Genomic DNA, 25,855 nt, shown 5'->3' with positions numbered 1-25,855 from the left:
ACCAATAGTGGACCTCTTTGCCACAAGAGAGAACAGGAAATGCTGGTACTTCGCAAGCTGGCTTCCCCAGAAGGGATCTTGGGGGAATGCGTTTTCCATGGCATGGTCCGGCGTCTTTGCTTACGGTTTTCCTCCAATTCCTCTTCTCCCCCGTGTACTGGTGAAGATCCAAAAAGAGCCGTGCAGACTGATCCTAATAGCCCCGTGGTGGCCCAGGCAACACTGGTTCACGGAACTCCTGCTGCTATCGGAGGACCGTCCAGGTCGTCTGCGACCAATTCCATCGCTTCTGACAATGTCCAGGGGTCAGGTGCTCCATCCGGACCTGAAATCCTTGCGATTAGCGGCCTTTCTCCTGAACACTGTGAGTTTAGTCATCTAAATATCTCACACGAATGTAGGAGAATCATGTCCAAAGCTAGAGCAGACAGTACCAACAAAACCTACAGGATGAAATGGAAGAGGTTTTGTCTGTGGTGTAGGAGACATAACAGTCACCCTCTTACTGCTGCACCTCATCAAATTATACCTTACATTCTGCTGTTAGCAAAGTCAGGATTGGCTCACACTGCCATCAAGGTGCATTTGCCTCGGTTATCCCGCTATAGGAGGTCTTCATTAGGCCCGTCCTTACGTGTTGGGCTGCTTCAAGCAATGGAGCACGCCGGAATTGGGTGTCCCATGTAAATGTGATGATTTTTCGAGCCAGGATACGTTGCACTTTATGATGTTTTGCAGTTTTTTTTAGAGACCCAAGAATTAAATATTTAGTACCTGTTTTAAAAGATACTGGTTTTATTCAAGTTAGGCCTGCATTGCTATACTTACAGTCCTTAGGTAACACCTTCATTACATACTCTGTGGCGAGCTTTTTAGTTGCAGCGTTTAGAATTAAGTCAAGGCTCAATAAGGGCATTACTGTACCATGAATGTTGACATATACGTCCTGTTAATTATGATTGTACATATGTTCTGCTTCCCATGACTGTTTATTGTGTGGCTAATTCGGATGAATTGTATGTACCCTTTTTTTTTTTTTTTTTTTTTAACATTTTATTTTTGTTGTTGCTATCACATGTTATACATTTGACATCAATCATTCTGTAGAGCAGCGTCAACATTCAGCTGTTTACGATTAACAGAGCAACTTTTTATTTTTCCCCCCCCCAACATAAAACTTGCTACTTCACGGGTTGCATTGATTGAGCTCGCATTGTAGGCTATTGCAGCATTGGTGTGTATACATTCGTTCATCAGCCCTAAAGCCAGTCTCTAATAATACCATTCACTCTTCTAGGCCTGTCCCCCAGTTCCCGGGGTCATTTTGTGTCTCGGGGTCCTCCTCCTCCCCCTTCATTGCACCAGATCCTCCTCGTCCCCTGAGCTATCCCCCTCCTCCTCTTCAGGCAAAGGTTCACAAATGTCCCCCCTGTATGTGTTCCATGGTATCCAAATTCTGTTCCATTTACGTGGATTATGTCTCTGCTGATATACTGCCCTCTCTGTCACCATGAGCATGTCCATATTCCTGCACCACTGCGCTAGTGTCGGTGCCTCTAGTGCTCCCCAATTTTTCGCGATATCTCGCTTCGCCATCATTACGCCAATGACCACCCACCCCTTTGCATTCATTGTTAAATCTGTTGGGCCCCATACATTCAGGAGACAAATTCTGGGGTCAGGCGTGAACGGGTTCTGGAGGGCTTGACCGATCGTGCGTGTGACACGCCTCCAGTAATCCTGTATGATTGGGCAAGTCCATATAGTGTGGAACAGTGTACCCTCCTCCCCACATTCCCTCAGGCAATACGGGTGTTCTGCTCTGTGTATTTTGTATAGTGTAGTGCGTGTGTAGTAGACCCTATGCAGTACTTTGAGTTGGACCAGCCTGAATCGGGTGGAGATGCCCGCCTCTCTGGGCGACGCCAGGGCTGCGTTCCATTCTGCCTCATCCAGGTCTCCTACCTCATCCACCCAGTATCCCTTCAGCCTTTCAAGGGGATCCGGTAAGTTGTTCATCAGTTTGCGGTAAGTGAGGGAGGTTGCACTGGATTCCATGTAGTCCGTAAGCAATCGGTCCTCTAACGGGGCTGATTCCGGAAGCGTCACCCCTGGCTCTAATACCGACAAGAGCGCGTGTCTAATCTGTATGTACCTATATGTTTCGGTCACTTCTAGGTTATATTGCTCCCTCAGGGTTGCAAAGGAGAGCACTCCATCCCTTGTCCATAGGTCGCCCACCGTAGAGATCCCAATGGTATCCCATTGGTCAAACCCTTTTGAGCTGCGCAGGTTGCCGAGGGCTTTGGCGTCCCACAGTGGCGTAAGGTTAGTGATCACTCCCTCCCACGCCAGCCATCTTTGCGCCTTGTGCCAGATGGCTACTGTGTGTTTGGTAGGTCCCACTAACTTTCTCACTAGTCCTTTGTCGTAGAGTGGTGCCAGAAGGGTGGATGTGCCCAGCTGGTGCCTATCCGCCTCATATGCCGGATCGTCATGTGCCGCGTGGACCCATTGGTTGATCACCTTGAGGTGAGCGGCCCAGTAGTACAATTCGAGGTTAGGGAGGGCTATTCCCCCACTGTACCAGTCTCTGGTTAATTTCAATTGCGCCACCCTCGCCGGTTTGTCACCCCACAGGAGGCTGGATAATTGCGCCGCCACGTGGCGGAAGAGCGATGCGGGGACCATCGCCGGCGTGTTTTCCAGGATATAAAGGAAGCGTGGCAGCGCCATCATCTTGAAGAGCGCTGCTCTACCTAATAGTGTTAATGGGAGATTTTTCCAGTGACGCACATCCGCCTTTAGCCTGTCCAGCTGGGGCTTGAGATTCAGGTCAACAAAGGTTGAGTGGTCCTTCGTGATCCATATCCCTAGGTATTTAAAGGAGAGGCGTTCTACGAGCAATTGGCAATCTTCAGGCAACGCTGGCAGGTCGCCCTGCACCATGAAGATTATGGACTTGGACCAGTTAAGTTTATACCCTGAGGCTGTACCGTGGGTTTCGCACAGTGCCAGTAGGACCGGGATGCCGTTCGTGAGGTCCATGAGGTAGACGAGCATGTCGTCGGCGTATAGTGAGACTCTATCTTCCCAACCGCCTCCCCAATTTACGCCTTTCAGCAGGTGGGTGGTTCTAATAACTGTGGCCAGGGGCTCTAGTACGAGGGCGAACAGTAGTGGCGAGAGTGGGCACCCCTGTCTCGTGCCCCGCGCCAGCGAAAACTCCCGAGATACGTGTCCATTTGCGGTTACCCTCGCCACGGGCTCGGTATACAGTAGTCTGACCCATGATATGAACACCGGGCCAATACCCATGTGTTCCAGGACCGCAAAGAGATAGCGCCACTCCACCATGTCAAACGCCATTTTGGCATCTAGTGACAGTACCGCCGCTGGTTCCTCTAACCGCGGGGCTCTGGCCAGCACCCCGTGCAGCCGTCTCAGGTTCAGCGCCGTACTCCGGTGCGGCATGAAGCCCGACTGGTCCGGGTGTATCAAATGCGTCAGGTGAGGCAGTAGCCTGGTGGCCAATAGTTTCGCCAGGATTTTATTCTCAGCGTTAAGGAGGGAGATCGGGCGGTACGATCCGCAGTCCTCAGGGGGCTTGCCGGGCTTGGGTATCGCGACTATCGTGGCCGTGCGTTGGTCAGGGGGCAGTCGTCCCTTTTCCCGACACTCCTGGAACATATCAAGCAATGGTATGGATAACGTTTCGGACATACTTTTGTACCATTCTATCGGCACACCATTGGGGCCTAGTGCTTTCCCCGGGTGCAGTGCTGTTATGGCTATCTGTATTTCTTCCGCTGTCAGGTCGGATTCAAGCTCGTCTCGTTGGTCGGGGGTGAGAGTGCGGATCGGTACTCCTATGAGCGAGCTCTCCGCCATCTCCCGCGTGACCTCATACTCAGGGGTGTACACGTATTGGAAGTGGTCTGCCAGGAGTTCCACTATTGTTGCCGGGCTAGAATGCAACTCCCCATTAGGGTCTTTCAGCTGGAGTATGGCCCTCTGACCTCCCCGCGCTTTCTCCAACCATGCCAGGAGCTTCCCTGCTTTGTCGCCCATGTTGTATACCCTACTCATAGTTGCTGACATATGTTCCCTTACTCTGTGGCGCAGAAAGTCGGTATGGCGCTGCTGGGCCAATCGGAGCGCGTGTTGTGTGTCCCCAGTTGGGTTCCCTTCGTGGTCCCGTGTTGCCTTGTCAAGTTGTCCCTCCAGACCTATCAGTTCCTGACGCCGTGTGCGCTTGTACTGCGCTATCACCGAGATCGCCTGCCCGCGGAGTACCGTCTTATAGGCCTCCCAGAGGACCGTAGGCGATTCCACTGAACCTACATTTTCGTCGAGATATGATCGTGTACTTCTCTTCAAGGCCTTGGCGATGCCAGGCTCTCCGAGGTACCCCGGGTAGATAGGGAAGATACGCCTACGGGTTCTTTCCGGACTGGAGAGAGTCAGTGTTAGCGGGGAGTGATCGGAGACCCCTCGCGGTCTAATCTGAGAGTCAGTGAAAGTGAGGAGACTCCCTTCCAATGTCATTAGATAATCAATCCGCGACAGGCTGTCGTGAACTGCCGAGTAATATGTGTATTGCCGGTCTACTGGGTGGAGTCGCCTCCATATGTCCACTAAGCCCTGTGCCTCCATGAAGTCCTGCAATTTGGAGTGTGCCTGTGTTTGTGTACGCGTTGGGTGTCTATCTAGGGAGTCTTGCGCCACTGCATTAAAATCCCCGCCCAGCACAAGGGCCCCCTCTGGAAGGTCTAATAGGAATCTACCTAGTTCCGTGAAGGCTATAGTGTGTAGTGCCGGCGGGATGTATACTGATACTATGTTAAGTGGTTTTCCCTCCCATTGTCCATGTACCGCTGCGAATCGGCCCTGTGTGTCCATTGCAACTGATTGGAGTATAAACCTGGACGAGCGGTGAATCAGTATCCCGGTGCCCCGGGACCCCGTCGTGAACTCTGAGTGGGCCACCATGCTATAGCCCTTCCTGTCCAGGGCCCTTGTGGCCGTGCCTGTGAGGTGTGTTTCTTGCAGTAGGACCAGGTCGGGATTTAGTCTTTTTATATTTTGCAGAACCAGCCCTCGCTTAATCTTGTCGCCCAGACCTCTCACGTTCCAGGACATGAGGCTCAACAGCGCTTCCCGCCCTACATCAGTGCCCTCCCCCATCGTGTTCGTGTATGCGGACTGAGAAATCATGCGCAAGGAGGACCAGGAGGTCCGTGTAGTGACTCTGCGTGCAGCATCCTGACCTTAACATTCTGTGCCCATGCGCCCCTTCGTAGCAATTTTGACCCCGTGTAGAAATTAAGAACCATAACCCCATCCTACCCCCAACTCCCCCCCTCCCTGCCCCCCTGCTCAACGGACTTACAACTGCCCGCCCCCCCCAACTCAGCAGAGTGCTTGAACCCAACCCATAACATAGTACTTGCTCGCTGGGGTGAAGGATTCTCCGAGGTCGGCGGCCCCCTCCTTGGCCGCGGAGGCCCTCAGCCCAGTGTCCAGGGCGGCATTCTCGGGCCGCGGCAATTTCAGTTCAAATGTACAGTATCCGGGGATCACTGTTCTTCGTCATCGCCCCCCTCCTGAGTTTCCTGCAATGGCGAAAGTGGCTCCGCCTCGGCACCATTTGATTGCAGGCCTTGCTGTGATCCACCATTACGGTTTTTGGTTTGTCTGTTGGAGCGACGGGGGAGGCCTGTCGTCCGCCAACCCTCCAGCTAATCCTGTGCCACCTCCGGGGTGTCAAAAAACCAAGTCTTATTGTCGGCTACTACCCGAAGTTTTGCTGGGAAGAGCATTGAATAAGGGATCTCTCTGGCTCTTAGTTCTTTTTTGACCTCGAAAAAAGTTCTCCTTCTCCTCGCGACCTCCGCCGTGTAGTCTGGAAAAAATGCTAGCGTGGCGTTTTGAATTTTAATGGGGGGTGAGGTTCTTGCCGCCTGTAATATGGCATCTCGGTCTCTAAAATTAAAGAGTCGTGCTATAATCGGCCTGGGGTTAGCACCCGTTTGTCGGCGCCCTCCAGGGACTCTGTGCGCCCTCTCCACTGTGAAAAAATTGGAGAGTCCCTTAGGTTGTAGGTGCTGTTTGATTAAGTTCTCCACATATAGGTCCATCGACCTCGTGTCTTCCGATTCTGGCACACCAATTATACGGATGTTGTTCCGTCTCGAGCGTCCTTCCTGGTCATCAAGCTTGTCTCTCAGCTCCCTATTCTCTTTCGAGAGACGATCCATATTAGTCTGTAGCTCCGACACATCTTCCACCAAGGCTTTTGTCACGATTTCCATCGTGTTCACTTTCTCCGTCATCTTGTGGAAGTCTGCCCGAATCAGCGTGATTTCGGCCGAGATTGACCCCACTGTGGCCTGCACCTGTGTGAGGGCCCGCATGACATCGTCCAGGGTAGCCTTCTTGTTCCCCGTCGCCTCCACTGTCTTGCCCACCTGTGTCCTGGCATCTGGCGGGGGTGTGGCGGGCTTCTCGTATGCGAAGCGGTCAAGGCGGGACTGCGTCGTGTTGTTCTTCGGCCCCTTTCCAGCCATTTTGTTCGTGGAGCCGTGCCCCTTACTCTCCTCCGGGGCAGCCCCTCGTCACACCAGTTTCCCGGACTCACACAGCGCGCAGTCCACTCTCGGTCGTGACCCTCAGGGCCCCGGTATGGCACCTCCGGCTCGCCTCCGGCCTTGTTACGTGGCGGCGTGGGGCCCCTCTGTTCAGCTATATGCGAGGCCGCTGGACTGCACTCTGCCCAACCTCGTGGTATCGACGGGTCGCGGGCCGCGGAGATGCCCCCTCAATAGCTGCTGCGCCGAGAGCGGTCTTGTTAATCCTTAGTCTTTTTCCCCTGCCGCTGTTGCAGTGTTTACCCCTCTCCCAGTCACCTCGGCCCCTGCCCGGGGGTAGTATTCCACTTAGTGTCTCAAAAGGGCCCCTGTGCCCGCTTGTGATTGTATTGCGCTCCTACACAGGGGGGGGGGGGTCTGTGAGCCGTGTAGCGCTGTACCAGGCGGTGCTCCGCTGTGCAACGACGGTATCTACGTGTCCTCAGCGCTGCCTGCGCCAGTTCTGTGTGTAGGCCTTTGTCTTTGCCCCCTGTCGCAGCTGCCGGGGAGAGGGCGTCACGCTTAGTTGTATAATGGCCCTCGTGTCCTCTCGTGCGTGCAGTACGCCGGAGCCGTGGGTCGCTGTTTCGGGTGGCTTGTTGTCGCGTAGCGACGGTACCTGCTTTCCCTCGGCGATGTCAGCACCAGATCTGTTGTGCATGGGGACCCGGCCGGGTCCCCAAGATGGCGGGCACCGTTTCAGGTTCTTCCCCTCCGCACGTCCGTGCCTGATTCCTCCGGTCGCCTGATCCGTCTTCCGCCACTCAGCGCGGGGGCCCCCGGGGTCCCGCTCGGGGCTTTGGATGCCTGGACAGTTCTGCAGGATGTCGGGGATTCTCCCTCTCCGTAGGTGTCGCGGGCGGGCGCTTCCGGCGGCCCTCCGCCCAGATCGGCTCACTTCCTGCCGGCTCTTCGTCCAGGCCAGTGTCCGGCTCGGGATCCCCTCTGGGGCCTGCTCGGGGTCAGTGATATCTCGGCTCCCCGTTCACGGATTTTCTTTCCGCTTGGCCGTACCTCTGCCGCCCGGTCCTGGGCGTCAGTACCTTCCCGCTTGGGACATAATTGTCTCGGATAGCTAGTCGGATTTCGTTGGAGGCCGCTTCAGCCGCGGAGCTCTCCCTCTAGGCAGCCACCATCATCGGCTGCTGGCCACGCCCCCCGTATGTACCCTTTTAACTTGTATATATTATTGTGTTTTATTTTATTGGCTTTTATGATTTTAAGCAAATCGAATAAAGTGTATTTTGACTGACTGACTGACTGCCGTCCTTATGGTCATCAAGGAACATCAAACAGTTTATAAAGGGGTTATTCAGGGTCTTTCCTCCAGTAAAGCCTCCACCACCACTATGGAATCTCAATATAGTACTGTCACAATTGATGAAACTACCGTTTGAGCCTATACACAGAGCGGACCTTAAGTTCTTGTCCTGGAAAGTGGCTCTTCTCATTGCACTAACTTCAGCGAGAAGAGTAGGTGAACTGCAAGCGCTCACAATGCAGAAGCCTTTCCTACAGTTTTAGGAGGATACAATGATTCGTAGGACGAATCCAAAATTCATTCCTAAGGTACCAACTGATTTTCATCTGAATGAGCCGTTGGTGTTAAAACGTTTCTTTCCTGATCCATCAACAGCAGCAGAAAGAGTTTTGCACTCACTAGACGTTCAAAGATGTATGAAGTTCTACTTAAAGGAAACTAAGAGCTTTTGCAAATCTTCTCAGCTCTTGGTCGCTTTCAGCGCACCCAGGAAAGGTTTCCCTTTATCTAAAAGGGGAATTGCCAGATGGATTTCCAGTGCGATTGTCTGCTGTCATCAAGCTGCTGGAAAACCTCTAAATGCACGAGTTTCGTGTGCATTCCACGAGGGCGGTGGCCACATCTACTGCACTATTTAGAGGAGTGCCAATCCAGGATATGTGCTGAGCAGCGACCTGGGCATCCACGCACACTGAGGATTGTGTCTCTCTTCCAAGACTTTGTAAGAAGAAAGTCTCTTTCAGTCCGCAGGTAAAAATCCTTGCAGGACATGATGTCATCTTGCATTCCCCTCGTATCTCACTGCAGATTAAGCATACGCCCATGGCAAGAGCAGATCGATCTTCAGTGGCGTCAAGCGGAGGGATCCTTCAATGACACAATACGAGTGACACCAGTGATGTTGCAGGCAGCGGCATGGTGGAAACAAAAAGAAAATGTATCTCAGGGTCTGACTTTTCTTTCAAAAGCGCCTCCATTAGTAGTGATTGGTGGTTGGAGGCAGCCGCAGAGTCGGATGCGGCGGTGGGAGAGGCGCGGTACTGCGGAATATCATCCAGTAACGGTGAGCCTTCTTTCCATCCCTCCATCTGTAATTTCTCTTGTTTTACAAAGTCACATTATGTATATGTATATATGTGTATGATATTATGCTTGATTTTCAAGTTGTATTACATGATTATGAAAAGTATCAGAGGAATGTGCTTTGTAATCTCACTGCTCGCTATTCTGATTCAGGCATGTGAATCTATGAAAGTTCCAATACTGGAGTAAGAAAACAAGTTACTTACCTGTAACTTTAGTTCTCCAGTATTGGAAGCTTTGATAGATTCACATGCATTCATAGACATTGAATGTAGTATATGATCAATAAAACCTAGACATTCAATGAAAAAGCTATTTAAAGTGACGTTTTTGTTCGCTTTGTTTATAACACCTGGCAGATGCCAGTGGTTTAAACACCTCCCCAGACACCAGCTTTGTCTTTCCTCCTGGTATGGCTAGGGAGGAAGGGGCTTCATTTGCCATGGTGGGGTGGAAGGCGGCTGAGGTCCCGTGCCTTACCCTATCCTCAGTGGCACTCTGTAGGAAAAGGCCTCTTTTAAACATGGTTTCCCCCACTTTTTGCCTGCTGGTACTGATGCTTTTGATTGGAAGTGAGCCAGGGCTCATTACCTAAAAATGACACAAATGTTAACTGTATCCCAATTGGCAAGGACTTTAGCACCCTTGTAAGACCCTGGTAAACGGTGCCCCTCGTACTCAGGGCATGGGTACTAAGGAGGGTTCCTAAGGGCTGCAGCATGTATTATCCCACTCAAAGGGACCCACACTCAAATTGCAAGCAGACTGCCATTGCAGGATGCATGAAATGGTGCAAGCCAGTGCAGGTTGCATGAAATGGTGCAAGCCATTTCGAAAATACAACATTGCCCACTCCCTGTGTGCAATGCCTACTTACATGTACTATATGTAAGTCACCGGTACAGAAGGCCTTGAAAGACCTAAGGCAGGGTGCATTATATTACATGTGAGGGCACATCTGCATGAGCAGGTATGCCACTTTGATGCTTAGTTCCATTGCTATTCATTGTAAGTAAGAACTCCTTCTCCCAGGGGATGAAGGCAGTGGCCCACTGGATGGCATCTAACCTCCTGCAATGCAATGTTGCGAAAACGGAGGTGATGCTGTTCGGGGAAGCCAAAATCCTTTGGTCCCCGGACTGGTGGCCACAAGACCTTGGCCCAGTCCCTGAGCCTAAACAGGTGGTCAAGGATCTCGGGGTTCGTCTAGACCAGGACCTCTCTTTTAAAAACCATACTGCCGAAGTGGTAGGGTCCTGTTTCCACATAATTGGGATGTTGCGGAAGGTATTTCCCCTACTGCCGGACTCAACCAGGAAGACCCTGGTACAAGCCCTGATATTGAGTCGGCTGGACTACTGCAACGGGTTGCTCCTCTCAGCAAATGAGGGGGTTACCTCTAGATTGCAGGTTGTTCAAAATACAGCGGCTCGCCTTGTTCTTAATAAACCCCCTCGAACACCCTCTAAACCCCTTCTGACTGCGTTGCATTGGCTCTCTGTGAAACAAAGGGTGAAGTTTAGGGTGTGCTGCATTATGCACAAGTGTCTTTTGAGAAAAGGCCCTCTATATTTGCTTAGCAAATTTTCTCCTTACGTGCCTCCACGGTCCTTGAGATCTAGTGAACAGGCCTTGCTGCAGATACCTAGAGCAAAAAAGGTGAGACAAGGGGACAGAGCGCTTTCCATTGCGGGTCCCATGTTGTGGAATACCCTCCCACTTTCCTTGAGACTCTGCAATGAGCACCTCGCATTTAGGCGACAGCTGAAAACGTTCCTATTTTAAATCATGGAGACACAGTGACAGGTTGTTTATTTGCTTCTAGGTTGCCAAAGGCGCGGAGATACTCCTTCGGGAGGTGATCCTAGTGCGTTACAAACTCGCAAATAAATAAATAAATAAATAAGTGATGAGAAAGCCATTTTCAAGACATGTACTGGGCATGATTAACGTGGAAGTAGGGACCCCTTAACTAATGAACGTTCCTAGGACAGGGAAAATGCAATTGGCAATACAAATTTACAAGGCATCAGATACTGATATAATCAGACCTAAAGTAGAAACATAATGCAGAAGAACTTAATGTACCAGTCAAAACTAGAAAGTAATTTCCTTTTATTATTTGTACAAAATATTTAAAAAGGTGTCATCTAACATTTTAAGACATTTAACGACAACAAATGAAAATGTTGCTGTCCATTATCGCAGACTGAAGGCCTGAGGGTAATAATACGCTCTTGAGGTGGTCTAAGGAGCCTACACAACAGTTGTTGTACAGTACAATATTCATTACAATCTGATGGGTTTCACAGAACTTGGACACAATGCCGACATATAAATACTTTGCAACACTGAAAAAACAAGCTTATGTATGAGCACATGTATTCAAATAAAATGTGGAGCTGATTCTCGGAGGTATTACTGGGCATTGATCATTACGAGTTACCTAGCTACATGATGGCTGCACTAAGAATACTGATGTTTGGTATCAAACACCTTCTCTTAATAAATCTGTACTGATGCCAGCATCTGATTTATTGGGACATGTACCCAGAGGGTAGCTTAGTGGTGCCCCTTGTAACTCTACCAGTCAGTCTCTTAGTGTATTGGCTGACTGGCATCTTCCAGTCTGCCATCACAGACAGGTTTCTGGCCCACTGCAATGGTTTGCCTGCACTCTCAGAGGCCAGGAACAATACCTGCTTGGCCGTAGGTGTTCTCACCTCCTCTAGCAGGATGGCTAGACATTTAGCATGTGAAGGCTTCAAAGCCTCTGCTGCCTTTGACATGCAACTCCCAGACCTGGGGAGCACACCCCCCTGCCCTGGGCCCATTTGGCACCAGAGCAGGTGGGAAATTAGTTATTCAGCACGCATGTTGCACTAACTGGCTAGCCACAGCCCCCAAAGGTGGGCTACCTGAATTGAACTTGCCACCCCCTAAATGATCAATGAGCTCGTCAGCTCGAGGGATGGGGTGTGCATCAGTCTTATTGACTGCATTGAGTCCCTGTAATTCATGAAGAACCTGAGCTCAGGTGTGGTACCTGGAGTGGCAGTCTTGGGGACCAGCACCACCGGACAAGGGTTGCTTGAAGGTTCAGTTACCCCTAGCTCTAGAATTTTGGAGGCTTTTCCTTCATGCTGGCTCTCACCTTATCAGGGACATACAAGACTTCCATCTTACCTGCTTCTGCACCTGGACTCTGCCATCTGTTATTCGGCCCTGCCAAGTGGTGCCACCTCAGACCCTTGGAAGTGAGGCCTAAGGTGCTTCTTCAAGCCAACCCACGCATTCTCATCAGAACCAGCACATCTTCGCCTTTGCGTGGCTCAAAACTGAGTTTCATTGCCTTTGCGTGGATTGGAACCAGCGTATCCGTGTCGTTGCGTGGAGCGAACCGGCGCATGGCCTTTGCAACCAATGCATCATCTGCTGCAGGAGCATCGCATCCAGAACCAGGGCATCGCACTCGAAACCGGTGCATCACCACTGCAGCATAGAGAAAATTAACGCATCACATCCACTGCATGGCTCAACACCAATGCACGGCGTTGGCTGCCCTCTCATCTTCGTCAACAACATTGCAGTCCGGATCAAGGTACTTTTGTTCAGCTTGCCTAACTGTTTCCTGTATCTGGCCAATGCTCCTTCGCGTTTGGCCTGAACTTTTGAGTTCGTCTCTGTCCGACGTGACCAGATATACCATTTAAGCGCTATTTTTCAGTTTATTCTTCAGAAATCCATGATTCAAATTCTACATATTGGATTTTTATCGTTTTGGTCTTGTTTTATTTATAAAATTATTCCCTGGTTTTCTAACCTGGTGCAGAGTCTTTGTGTGGTGTTTTCACTGTTACTGTTTGAAGTGTTGTACCAATATATTGCCTCTTAAGTTAAGCCTGACTGCTCTGTGCCAAGCTACCAGAGGGTGAGTAGAAGGTCATTTAGGGTGTGTTGTGACTTACTCTGACCAGGATTGTGGTTCCTGCTTGTACAGGGTGCATACCTCTCCCAACCAGAAACCCAATTTTTCTAACTTATGACCTTCTTCAATTCGATAGGCTTGAAACAAGCACAAAGTCCAATTGCCATTGGCATCAGTTCTCTGCTCTTGCCCAGTGTGTTGAGATACCAATTCAGAAAAATGGAGGCGAGGACTGTCCTTCTACACCACTATTTTTGCCAAACTGCTGCTCGCAGCACACTTGCGGCTGTCAGCTGAGTCAAACATCTCCATCACAGTTCCTCCAGCAGCAGAGCACCCACCCTTCATTCTCAAGGGTAATCTATAGGCTTGTGTATGGAACACTGGCCAGTCCCTTCACCAGAGTTTATCAAGGTCTTCAGCATCTCATCTATTGCCCCAATAATAATCGAATCTGTCACATGTGACAGCAAGTCCTGTGCTCTGAACCGGAAGCTCCTCCCCAGATTGTTCAGCATAAGGCTCTCAATTGCAAAGGTTTTTAACTCTACAACATCTTCTAAAGTAGCTTTGTCTCCTAGAACTGACCCTTCTAATGTTGAAGTGGTGACAGGCACATATGCTGATTTGTGTTCAATCTGCAGCATTCTATTTGCCAGGCCCTTCGATTTCCCCTTCACTGATCGCTCTGCTGCCTCAATTCTACCTGTTCTATGATCTAAATCCACATTGAATGCATGTTTAAATCACATCTGAGCCTATTGGCCCTTTAACAGCTCAGTAGTGCCTACGTGTTCTTTTCCCTCTCCTCCGCTCCTTCCCATATGCAGTGGCACACAGGGCACTTCTCTTGTCGCCACGAGAGTTGGAGGCACCCCAGCATGCCCCAGAGATGATGTTGCCCACATGGGATGCAGATGGTCAGTCACAGTAGGCAAGCACTTTGACTTGGCTGGGGTGAGCAAACAGTAGATGTAGAGGGATATGTAGAGCAAACTCAGCTGTCTTCTTCACCATCCATTCCAGTGTATTTTTGCCATCTTATTGGGATTGGGAATAGATGGCTTTGTGATCCCATTGCTCAAGTCACTCCTGTTTCCCAGTCGTCCAGATAGCCCTCAACAAGATATGGACAAGAGTGATTCTGGTGGTCGCCATGTAGCCGTGTATCCTCCTTGAGATGATGTTCGCAGCAGTTCCAGATTAGATGCATGCCCAGGTCTTGTTGCCTCTTTTATATCCTCTGCTCCTGCAGTATGGTAATGCATATAGCATTGAAGGCCTGGTCACTGAGAACTTAGGAGCAACTTACTAGTGAGACCACTTTTGCCCTGCAGCATATCAGGTGCCCTGCGACTCTGCGTACACAACTACACAAGTAAGTGTAAGTGTGGTGAGGAAACACATCTGGCTTTGCTTTTATGGCATTACCCATGATCTCTAAGTTAGCCTAGCAGGAACTCAATTTTAAGGTGGTGATCACCACACCAAATTTTTCAGTGGATCTCTCTAAACTTTTCAAAGGATCCCATGTTGGTGAAATAAAACAGTTATTTACCTGTGTGAATGTCATCAGCATCTCGCGTTGCCTGCAGTCCTCCTCTATCTGAATTAGAAGATTCATACACGTGTAGATTATGTAAAACCCTTAAATTGGCCACAGAATCTCTATAAGGTGATGAAGTCTTGCAGATGACACTAGTCTTTTTTTATCCAGTTGCCTTAAAATGCTATCTTATGATCTCCTCTGATGCCAAGGTGTGTGCCAAGAGCAACCATGGTGTGGAATTATTCTTAGTGGGTGCTGATTCCCTGCAAAACGGTGAGTAATTACCTTTTCTTTCATATCTTGCACAGTGACTTGAGTTGCCTGCAGGGACTCCCATTTTGCCAGATAAAGTAAGTGGGATAGAGGGAGATAAGGTGTCGTTCCTTGGATTACAAAATTTGGTCAAGAGACCACATTACCCCTGAGTTTGGCTAGCCTGCGTCCGGACAGTATTTTGTATTCAGCCTAGAAAAAGTTAAAGCCTACTGTGTCTATTTGTTTTTGTTGGCTAGGCTGTTTTCTATTTTGCTAAGCGATAACAAACCAAAAACCCATACCCGCCCCTACGGTAACTGGTTGTAATGAACTTAGGAAAATGTCCGGTGCTTCAAAATAAGTTTCTGTTAAGTAGATGGTGTGAAACCAACTCCTGATTTGAATATTTTTTATCATAGATGTCTGATTCGTCTGGTGCTTTCCAAAGTTGGGTCAGAACCTGAAGAAAAGAGGTAAGATATAATATATTGACAGTTTATTTCATGCTGTTTTTGAGGTAGGCAAGTGAGTTTGAGGGTCCTCTATAAATATTTATATGACACCAGGTAAGGCACCCTCTGGGAAACTCTTTCAAAAACATTTTAGTTATTAAAAGTTCGACTAATCCTTCATGCAGTGCTGACTTCTTTAACCATGCTTGCACCTCTCACATGGCATTCTTGCGACCACGAGATGTGCTAGTTGGTCCTAGTAGAGCATGCTAAGTAAAGGGTGTCTCCTGAAGAGCGTCCAGGGTTTTAGGATCCTCTAGTAGTGCATGAAGGCAGGTGGTTAGGACTATGTTCCTATGGAGATAGCCTTGTTCTAGTACACAGACAGAGGGGTAATGAGCAAATACTTAGGATATGCCAGCAGGATTAGAAGAGGGGAATATGTGCTGCTCATAAGATGACTAAAGTATCTGGTTGGTTGTACCTATGTTGGGTGGTGTCCAGACTTATGTCAGATATATATCAGATAGCGACATCTAGCTGCAGATTCCTTAACTTAAAATATCCTCCAGGCGCCGGTATGGATCTGGGGATTTTTCAGCAGTACCTATGGATGCCGTTGGACGGCGTTACATGGCTCTGCCCTGACCTCGTCCATGGATATGACATCAGTGGAGCCATATAAGTCCCTCCCGGCGCAATGACGTCAGTTTTCTTTTTTTCTGTGCCCGCAACGCAGATCCAGGAGAAGCAGTTCCTCTGTTTGGTCCTTTTAGGCCTTACCGATGCCTTTTCGCTTCCAAAAATAGTGTGCAATGCCTTCAGGCTTCAAATCGTGTGAGACCTGCACACGGCAGATGTCGGCGACGGATGCGCACATGATCTGTATGTGGTGCTTGGGTGAGCACTACGACTCCGAGGAATGCGATGCCTGTCAGCAGCTGAAGCCGAAGCCCTGGTGGGAAAGTCAGATGAAATTGCTGTCTGCCCAGATGTCCAGTTCGGAGTCCAAGCGTTGCCGATCTCCAGCTTGATCGGAGGCTGCGGTCCTGTGCAGGTCACGGAGTCGTTTCCGCGGACGTCGCTCTCCTCAAGTAGGTAAGCACAAGAAGAAGTCACGGAGGCCGTCAGCCTCACGTAGTCAGGACGTTGATGCCCACTGCTCCCGGTTTTCACCGGGCACGGCACCTCAGCAGTTGATCCCCACCTACCCACCATTTCCTGGTGTTAGAGCGACCAGGACCGAGATGGAAGCCTATTTTTAGGCTTTGCAGGCAATCTTTGGGTCACCCCTCTGCCTGGCATACCTTCAGGCCCCACAGAGGAGATAAGGACTAAGATTAGGAGCCAATCGAGTGCCCTGTCTCCGGTTCCGGAGTCGCTGCTATGTCTGGAGTCAGGACAGTGGGGCTTCCAAGTCAGACATCAGGCTGCAGTCTACCTACGCTGTCAGGGCACAGTCCTGTGGGGCTCCCTGCGATAACATCTGATGCGGCCGCAGCAGGGGAATTGTCTCAGAGGTGCCACCATCACAAAATGCAGTCTCCTATTGCGGTGGATGTCTGGTCGACGCCGTCCAGACACCAGTCAATAGGGTCTCCTTCGACATTTGTCGATGTTGAGGCAACGTCGTCTCAACGTCGATCGACGCCGGTGACGTCCCATGCTGCTCCTTTGCTCGTGGAGGATGAGCCCCTGGGGGTTCACCCTCCCCCTTGTTGCTTCAATGTTCCCCAGAACGTGTTCCTGTGGAGCGCTTGCATGCCCTTGGTCCTCCCTGGGCTGTAGAGTCTTTGGCTTTTGGTGGATGTGTTAGCATGCAACCGTCCCCTACTGAAGATCTGCTGTCGCCACCTAGAATGGCCACGGAGGCTAGTGCGGAGTTTGAGAGGGTTTTTCACAAAGCCGCTGACATTCTACAGAGCCATCCTCCATCAGTCTCTCTGCCTTCTGATCCCTTGTTGGATCTGCTCCACCAGGGCAACGCGGATGTCGAGCCCTTGCTGCCTTTTGGCAGGTCGCTGTACAACCTTCTTTAGGGGCTTGGGCAAGGCCCTCATCGGGAGACCCTGTGGATTGTGCTGTCGCACATCATCATCGCCCGGCTCCAGATGACCCTGTCTGTTTGTCCCCCCACCCTAGGGCTCAAGGGCTGGTCGTCCAGGCAGCCTTAGACTCGCTGCCTTCTTCCTCTCATCCTTTACTTCCACATACTAGGGAGTTTTAATGGTTGTAGACATGTGGTCGACATATATTTGCATCCACGAGCTCAGCCCTACGATCCATGAACACGTCCTGTGTGTTTGCACGAGCTACTTTCCCCTCTGGGACTCAGTTGAGCGCCTCCTTCCCTCTCTTTCGGAAGGCCCTCGGCTGACCTGGTTCGGACACTCCAAGGTGGCCGAGAACTGGCACAGTTTTCAGTTCGGTCAGCCATGGACATCACTGACTCTGTGAGTTGGGCTATGGACAGGTCAGTGGCTCTGCGTCGCCGTTAGCTGCGGGATGGGAGCTTCCTGAAAACTTTCAGGAGCGTCTTCGAGATTTGCCTTTTGAGGGGGCTCACCTTTTTGACAGTCATGCGGTCTCAGCGGTCCAGCATCTCATGTCTGGTTTTCCTTAATTTCCGTTGATCTAGTCCTTTGTCGTGGATTTCTAATCTTGTTTGCATTGGTTGCAGTATTGTCACTGCTTTCTCTGGTATCCGTCCCTGGGTTCAAGCTGATATTTCCCAGATGGTCTGTACAGCTGGACAGCTGTTTCTGCCCTTATTTTCAACTCCTCTATCTACGAGCTAGTCTCATGAGGTATTCCCTTGCCTTTTATAGGGATGTTACATACCCTGTGTGAGGTATTCATTGGTTATTGTAGGTATACACCCGTTACGACGCAACTTTTACTCCGCACTACCATTACAACGCGGGCATTACAACGCATGGCATTACAACGCATTGCGCTGGGGGGCGCTCTAGGATAAGAGGTAAGTTTAATTTACTATCCAACACCTTCCCTAGGGTCCACGGGGACTGGAGTTAGAATAGTAAATTATACTTACCACTATCCAGCACCCCAAAGCGCTATGCGTTGTAACGGTATTCGTTGTAAATACCGCGTTGTAATGGTACGCGGAGTAAAAGTATGCGTTGTAACGTCATACATCCGTTATTGTATAGCCATTCTACCCTGCCATGGGAAGTGTTCTTCCTAGGTTGTGTGTTTGTGTACAATGCTCCTGAACCTGTTTTTTCCTGGATGGTGTGGGTCCTTCCTGAAGATCCTGCGAGGTCCTCTTCGGATTATCCTCTTCTTCCCTCTGGGCAATTTTCCTATTGTTCATGCCATAGACTTCTCGCGTTATGGCAGCCTACTGTTGTTGGACTTCTCCTCTGGTGTAACCTACAAGGGTGATGTAGCTCACTTTGGAGCTTACATGTTTGTCTTTTACGGTTGGTCTGTAGTTCTCTTCTGCCTCTGTGGAGGCAGATTTCTCCATGGTATTCGTTTGGTTCCGCCACGACTGGCACGCCCCAGCGTTTTCACGTCTTCATTACTTGCCCTGGCCCTTTTACCACTGCCGTGCATATTGTTCTGTTTCACTTCCGAAACAGTTTATATTCCAAATCCAGTTCTGGCACGGTATATGGTACACATATGTTCATAGGTACTGGTGCCTGCTGGTCCGAACTGCGCCACAGTGCTGGCTGCGACCTACTCTTTAATCTCTGGCGGTAGGAAATGCTTCTGTCTGTGGACAGGCCCTCTCTGTTTTTTTTCCTGGTCTGCAGTTGGTTCTACGGCAGACGTGTTGATACTGCACATAGTCTTGTTTTCTCCTTTTTCCTGCGCACTTCCCAGGCAGGACCTCATATCCTGCAGGGGCTCAGGTTCCTCTGCTCATGGCCTCTGCCAATGTTATCCTTAGCAGTTTCCTTGTTCAGGGATGCACTTGGTCATTTATACAGTGTCTGTAAATGGTTATATATACATATTCTGCCTGTATATGTAAGTGATTTACTGTTTGCCGTATGTTCTGTCCTGCTATGGTTCACATCGGTTCTGTTGGTACCTAGTGTGCAGGTTTCTGTATTTGTCTTGGGCATGCTCTTCGAGTATTACTTGTTTTAAAAAAAAAATGAATTTTACTTATACAAACAAAGCAACATATGTATATGTATCTATATATATATATCTCTCATGTTGTCTAAACACACTGCGAGCAGGCACACCCCCTCTGTTCCTTCCAGGTTGTAGTAACTTCAGTTTCTCAGCCTTAGATTCATTCTCATTCTTATTCTCTCTCTCTCTCTCTCTCTCTCTCTCTCTCTCTCTCTCTCTCTCTCTCTCTCTCTCTCTCTCTCTCTCTCTCTCTCTCTCTCTCTCTCTCTCATGGTTTTATATATCTCTACAGAAATGCCATCTGTCTCTACACCTGTCATTCCTGACATCCATTGTGGTGCATGCTCATTTTGGATGTTCTGACTCTGTCATGCTGTTTTGTCCTTCTTTGGGACTTTCTTTGTTTTGACAGATCCACAAGATCCTGCACACAGTTTGGCTTCTACTTCTCTTTACAGAAGCTTATGAATTTTCTTCCATTGTGCACTGACCATTCTGGTTTCTGTGGTCGTCCCTTGTCCCTTCTTGGACTAGGGACGTCTTGTACTGTCCTCTGATGGACTGTGGTCCCATTGCCTTTCCCTTTTTACTGCTCTTTAACAGAGACTCATGGGTCTAGTGTCAACTGCGCTTGCACTTGCTGTCCCCACCTGTTTTAGGCGATCTTTTTGACGTATTAGTTCTCTTTGGAACTTGGTGGGTTCCAGTCACATACCCTCCTCCAATGAGGAAGGACTTTGGTATCTATTCTAAGTTAAGGAATATGCGACTAGATGTCTCTATCAGATGAACAAGTTACTTACCTTCGCTAACGATGTATCTGTTAGAGACACAGTCTAGCAGCAGATTCCTTAACGCCCACCCATCCTCCCCGCTCTGCAAGGGCCTTTTCAGGTTGAGGTCTACCCACTGGTCTTCTCCCACTGGTCTCCGTCTTCTTGTTTGTTTGTCTACTTCTCATCCTTCCCAGGTCAGGATGTCTTATTCTGGTATACCTGTTGGTTCCCTGCACAATCTCATACTTGGGAGGTGGGCTAATTTATCCATCCGCGTTCTTACACCCTGGATCTTCCAGTGTGGAGATTGGTCTCGTCCATCTACCTCCTTCCCTACCCTGATATTTTTGGGGTCTATTTGCCTATACTACTTTAAATTGGTCTGCTATAGTGCGTATGGTTGCACATTCTCTGTTGTTGCAGAAATGTAGTCAATTCCCTGAACGGTCATGTTGTTATGGTCATGTTACTCATTACCGTAACGTTCATCTGCTTGTACACTGCTTGTCATTTACCTTCACATTCATTTCCAACGCTGTTTGCTTCCTAAGAAATCTCATGCGAGACTGTTTCTAGAGGCGAGTTCTTTGCTCTCTCTCCCTTCCGTCCCTCGAGTGCTTTTCTCTAACATGTATGGTAATGTTTCTCATTTTCTATTTATTGTCATTATTGTTTCTAATATTTTAAATATTTTTTGGCACACTGATTCCACACTCACATAGTTTTCATAGTGGCTCCGCGTTGTGGCGCGGAACAGTTTCACAGTAGAAAACAGACGTCAGTGTGCGGGGAGGGAGTTATATGGCTCCACTGACGTCATATCCGTGGACAAAGTAAGGGCGGAGCCATGCGATGACATCCCCGGCGCGCAGAGGTACTGCTGAAAAATCTCCAAATCCAGATTGACGCCTGGAGGATATTCTAAGTTAAGGAATCTGCGACTAGACTGTGTCTCTACCAGACACATCATTACCGAAGGAAAGTAACTTGTTTGCCTATACCTAAACTTGTGGTGAAGCGGCTGGGGCTCTCAAAGAAGGTAAATGTTGAGGAAGAGAGTCTGCCTTCCTCCAGTATTCAAAGAAGCACAGAACTGGGTGCTGCTGCTGACTCCTGAAGGGAAGCAGGCAGAGAGCTGCAGTGGACTCTCACTGCTTCAGATCCCTCTTAGCTGTAGTCATGTGTCTCCTGTAGATAAGTAAGCAGAGAGCTGCAGTGGATTGTCACTGCTTCAGATCTCTCTTATCTTTAGTAATGTATGCTGCAGCATGTGGCATCCTTGGGCTCTGTGAGACAGCACATTCTAAATATGGCTCTAGGAAGAGCAGGATTGGGGGATAGCACAAACCTCACCTTGCCAGCTCTGCAGACTGTGGCCTGTGATCTACTACCACTTTGATAATACTCCAGTGATCACATGCTCCCCTCTTACTTCTGGCAGGAAGAAAGAAGTAACAAGAAATATGCCATAATGGCAATAGAGGCGTTGCGATATCTAGTACCAACTAGTCGTTACTTTCAAACAGTGCACTGGTAAGCCCAACAAGAGTGTTTGTTTAGCAGCACCCCCATCTAATTTAGAACTGCCCAAACTTCAGTGAAAGAAGTGGAGGTGCTAATCTCTCTAAAAGAGACAGAATCATTTGTTTTTTTTATTTCGTGGCATATTTTCTTTTTGTGTTTTTTCACTGGTTTGAGGGACAGAGCGAGATTAGCAACAGGAAAGGCAATCTAAAAGATACTACCGAAGGCAATAGTAGAAATCTCTTGTGGGGAGAAATTGAATCCCCTGCTTATTAGGGAGAATCAATTGTAGTTTATTTTAGTAGAGATGAACATTTAATTTAAGGGAAAAGAGGTTACGTCTGAAAGGATCCAAGAAAGAAAGAAAGGAAGTATCCTAGAAGTAATTGGAGAGCAAAAGCGAGGGAGAGAGTAACCCGAGAAGGAGAGAGGGCATACTAAGAGGAATAATAAAAGGACACTAATATAGGGAATATAGTAAGAACCTCTAGAAGTGAGGAACTGGACACTTACCTGTACAGCCTGTCATTTCCTGAGGGTCTCTCAGTCCGACAATGCCTGCATCTGTGAAGAGAAACAGAAAGGCAGTCAAGAGTCTGAGAAAACTAAGCTTGAGACAAGCCAGGAATGAATTACTCAAGGAGGACTAATCAACTGATTCTTGAAAATAAAAAATAATCAAATTAAACCTCAATCCTGGGTTTTGGACTGTGAACTGACTGGCTTTGAACGATTTTCCATATTGCAAAACAACACCCTGGCGACACTCAAGTTATCAGTACTGGTATTCATAGATTCACATGCTACTCTCTCTCCTCCCTTGTCAAAGACTCACTGTCTCTTCTGTGCATCCTTCACTATTGTGCTATGACATGTAAGCTTGGGTGGCACTTAGTGGTGGGAGAGATCTCAGCTCCTCCGTCTCATTGGCTGAAGTTTGGGTTGTTTCTAATAAGATACATGTGCTACTAAACAAAACTGTTGTTAGTCCTGTTGTCACTTCAACATTGTTTACTACGATTTAAAGTTACTCAGGATTCTCAGTTTGATGACAGGGAATGATTCAAGCATTTGGATATATGAAAAATACCAGCGCTGAAGAACTGGAGTTACAGGTAATTAACTAACTTGTTTTTTTTTGGATGGGGCCTTGAGGAAGTCCCACATACAATGAATTGACATAATCTGATAGAGACTTCAAGCCTCAGATTCATTACCATAGAATATTCCCCAGGCACCAGACTGGATCGGAAAAATCTTGAGCAGTACCTTAGTGTGATAGTAAGTGGTGTTGATTAGCTCCGCGACGGCATCATCTGCTTCTACCATGCCGGATGTGATGTGCAGTACCTATATAGGCACCCCCCCACCACGCTGACATCAGTTATTTTCTTTCTGCACCATCAGCACAGATCCGGAAGAGCTTCCTCAATCATTTTTTTCTACCTTTTTGTCTACATTTTTTGCACTTTATGCTCTCACTGTGTCCCCTAACAAAACCAATGGGTTTTAAACCCTGTGGAGCCTGCCACAGGTAGATGTCTGTGACAGACCCACACCTGGTTTGCTTGTGATGCCTGGAACCAGACACCACTCCCAGGCCTGCTTTGACTGCCATGCGATTAACCCCAAGGTAGTTCAGGAGTGTGCTTTGACACTTCTGGTGCTTGGCAATAGACGACTCTGCTCAGCTCCTAGTCCTTGTCACGTAGGGGTCCCAGGTACACTTTCGGAGCTGTTCCTGTTAGCCGTTGTGAAAGTCAAAGTCTTCATTGGGTAAGTCCCACAAGAACAAGAAGGCCAAGAGTGGAAGCAGTCTTTGACTTTAACGCAAAGTCTTCAGATGAGGCGCTGGATGACACAAATCTAAGCCCCGCTCCCATACTTCGCCTGGGTCAGCTCCTGCCTTCCAGATTTTCCCAGAGCCTGAAAAACCACTGCCCAAGTGAGGGAATTTTATGAGGCAAAATTGCTTATATTTACCAACCCTACTCCTCTGTATCTCTTTCTGTCCATGGGGGTTCAGAATGCCCTGACTGGATTTCTGCAGGGCGGTTTGCCTTTGGCGCAAGTTGGCCCTTTGGTTCAATTTCTGTATCCAGACCGATTCCGGTCCAGAATTTTGTATTTGTATTTGTATTTGTATTTGTATTTGTGGTATACTTATAGAGCGCAGACCTGTCACCCAAAGGGCATCCTGGCGCTTCGAACCGTAAGCCAGCAGAATACAGCAGCTTAGCCTGACCTTGGGAAGAGATAAGTTTTTAGGGCTTTCCTAAAGGCTAGGAGGTCCTCAAGATTCCTCAGAGATATCGGCAGGGAATTCCAGAGCTTGGCCGCCGCTACTCTAAAGGATCGACCACCCATCCTCACTCTCTGGAAGCGCGGAACTACAAGTAGCCTTGAAGAAGAGGAGCGTAAGGCTCGGGATGGAAGGTACCAGGCGAACATCTTCCGCAAAGAGACCGGGCCAAGACCATGAATAGCCCTGAACACGATGCAAGCTGCTTTGTAATGCACGCGTAGATGGACCGGCAGCCAATGGAGTTCCTGTAGCGCTGCCGTGGATGAACTGTAGTAAGGGCGGGAGAGGGCGAGTTTGGCCGCTATGTTTTGCACCCTTTGTAGCTTACCCAGGAGTGTTATCGGGGCCTCCAGAAGTAGTCCGTTACAGTAGTCGAGACGACTTAAGATGGTACTCCGTACTACTTCTGGTCTGGCTTGCTCAGGAAGAAGGGGCAAGACTTTGCGCAGCATGCGAATCAGCATCATGCACGTCGAGATGACCTTGTTTACGTGCAGATCTAACTGTAAGTTGGGCCCAAAGCTGACACCCAAGTTGCGCGCTGATTGTGCAGCTGACACCGTCTCAGAAAAAGACGGGGGCCAAAAGTCGTCCGGGAGAATCCGAGGGATTCGATCATTGGAACAATATAGGACCTCTGTCTTAGTCCCATTAAACTGCAGCGAGTTTAATCGGAGCCATTCCGCTGTGGCCTGCATGCAGCGATGGAAAGTTTCCAAAGGGACTGCATCCTGTCCCTCCAGAGAAAAGACCAGCTGGGTATCATCCGCATAGTTAAATGCGGAGATCCCAAATGATGTAATAAGCTGGACCAGAGGGCGGAGGTAGATATTAAAGAGTATAGGGCTGATGGCAGAGCCCTGAGGTACTCCTTGTCCTACTCTCCGCTCCTCTGAACTGAAAGGAGGGAGCGATACCCGTTGCTGACGATTGTCCAAATAGGAGATCAGCCAGTCCCTGGCCTTGTCTTTAACCCCGCATTCTTCCAGCCTCATAATCAAGGTGGGATGGCTGACCGTGTCGAACGCGGCCGACATGTCGAGCAGCACCAAAAAGGCTGCCCGACCACTGTCGACTCGCGTCCGTAGATTGTCCAACACGGTCACTAGCGCTGATTCCGTCCCATGAGCTGGACGGAAACCAAATTGCCTTTCATCCAGCCAGATGTTTCCTTCTAAGAAGCCGGACAGAGTGCGGGTAACCAGTTTTTCCATGATTTTAACGGGAAAGGGGAGCAGGGAAATTGGCCGGTAGTTGGAAAGACAGGCAGGGTCGAGCGTGTGTTTTTTTAAGAGCGGGGAGACCACTGCCTTCTTCCAGCAGTCTGGTACAGTCCCTGATTCAAACGACTGGCAGCAGATAGAATGCAGAGGCTGAATGAGTTCTTCCTGAAACACCCTCCAGAATTTTGGAGGGAGAGGGTCGAGAGGCGAGCCGGATGAGATCGAAAGTGCCAGACTGCCAAACCCCTCCAAAGAAGGGAGAGGAAAGCTATTCAGCTGGGGTCGACTGGACTCTATCCCCGGAGCTCCCAAGCTGAATGCCTGGGCCTCTGGTCGGGGTCGACTGGAAGGCGAGGCCAGAGCTTCCAAACAGAGGTCGGAGCTCCTCTGCAGGGGTCGACTGGCCCTCGCCTCCGGAGTTCCCGACCCAGTGGAGATGGAAAAGCTATTCAGCTGGGGTCGACTGGACTCGATCGCCGGAGCTCCCAAGCTGAGTGCATGGGCCTCTGGTCGGGGTCGACTGGAAGGCGAGGCCGGAGCTTCCAAACAGAGGTCAGAGCCACTCTGCAGGGGTCGACTGGCCATCGCCTCCGGAGTTCCCGAACCAGTGGTAAGATTAACTGGGACCTGTAGGCCCTCCAGAATGTTGCAGATTTTCTCCTCAAAGGCAACAGCAAGCGAGTTACACAGAGCTTGCGATGTAGGTACGATGTTAGTCGCACACACAGGGTGCGCGAGGTCCCTAACAATCTTA

The 25,855-nt window shown here is 49.3% G+C and overlaps 1 protein-coding gene across 4 annotated transcripts in view; it reads left to right on the top strand.

Moving 5' to 3' along the window:
* The window catches only part of TEX11 (testis expressed 11), an 853,291-nt gene that overhangs the window by 610,635 nt on the left and 216,801 nt on the right, over window positions 1-25,855 (top strand). For all 4 annotated transcript variants that reach the window (XM_078640006.1, XM_078640005.1, XM_078640008.1 and 1 more), the window contains one exon: window positions 15,125-15,178. In XM_078640006.1, the coding sequence (XP_078496132.1) occupies window positions 15,125-15,178 (54 nt within the window). The remainder of the gene's footprint in view (window positions 1-15,124; window positions 15,179-25,855) is intronic.

This window comes from Lissotriton helveticus, chromosome 4_2, assembly GCF_964261635.1.
Source record: "Lissotriton helveticus chromosome 4_2, aLisHel1.1, whole genome shotgun sequence".
NCBI lineage: Eukaryota > Metazoa > Chordata > Amphibia > Caudata > Salamandridae > Lissotriton > Lissotriton helveticus.
This window is presented reverse-complemented; position numbering and strand designations above follow the sequence as displayed.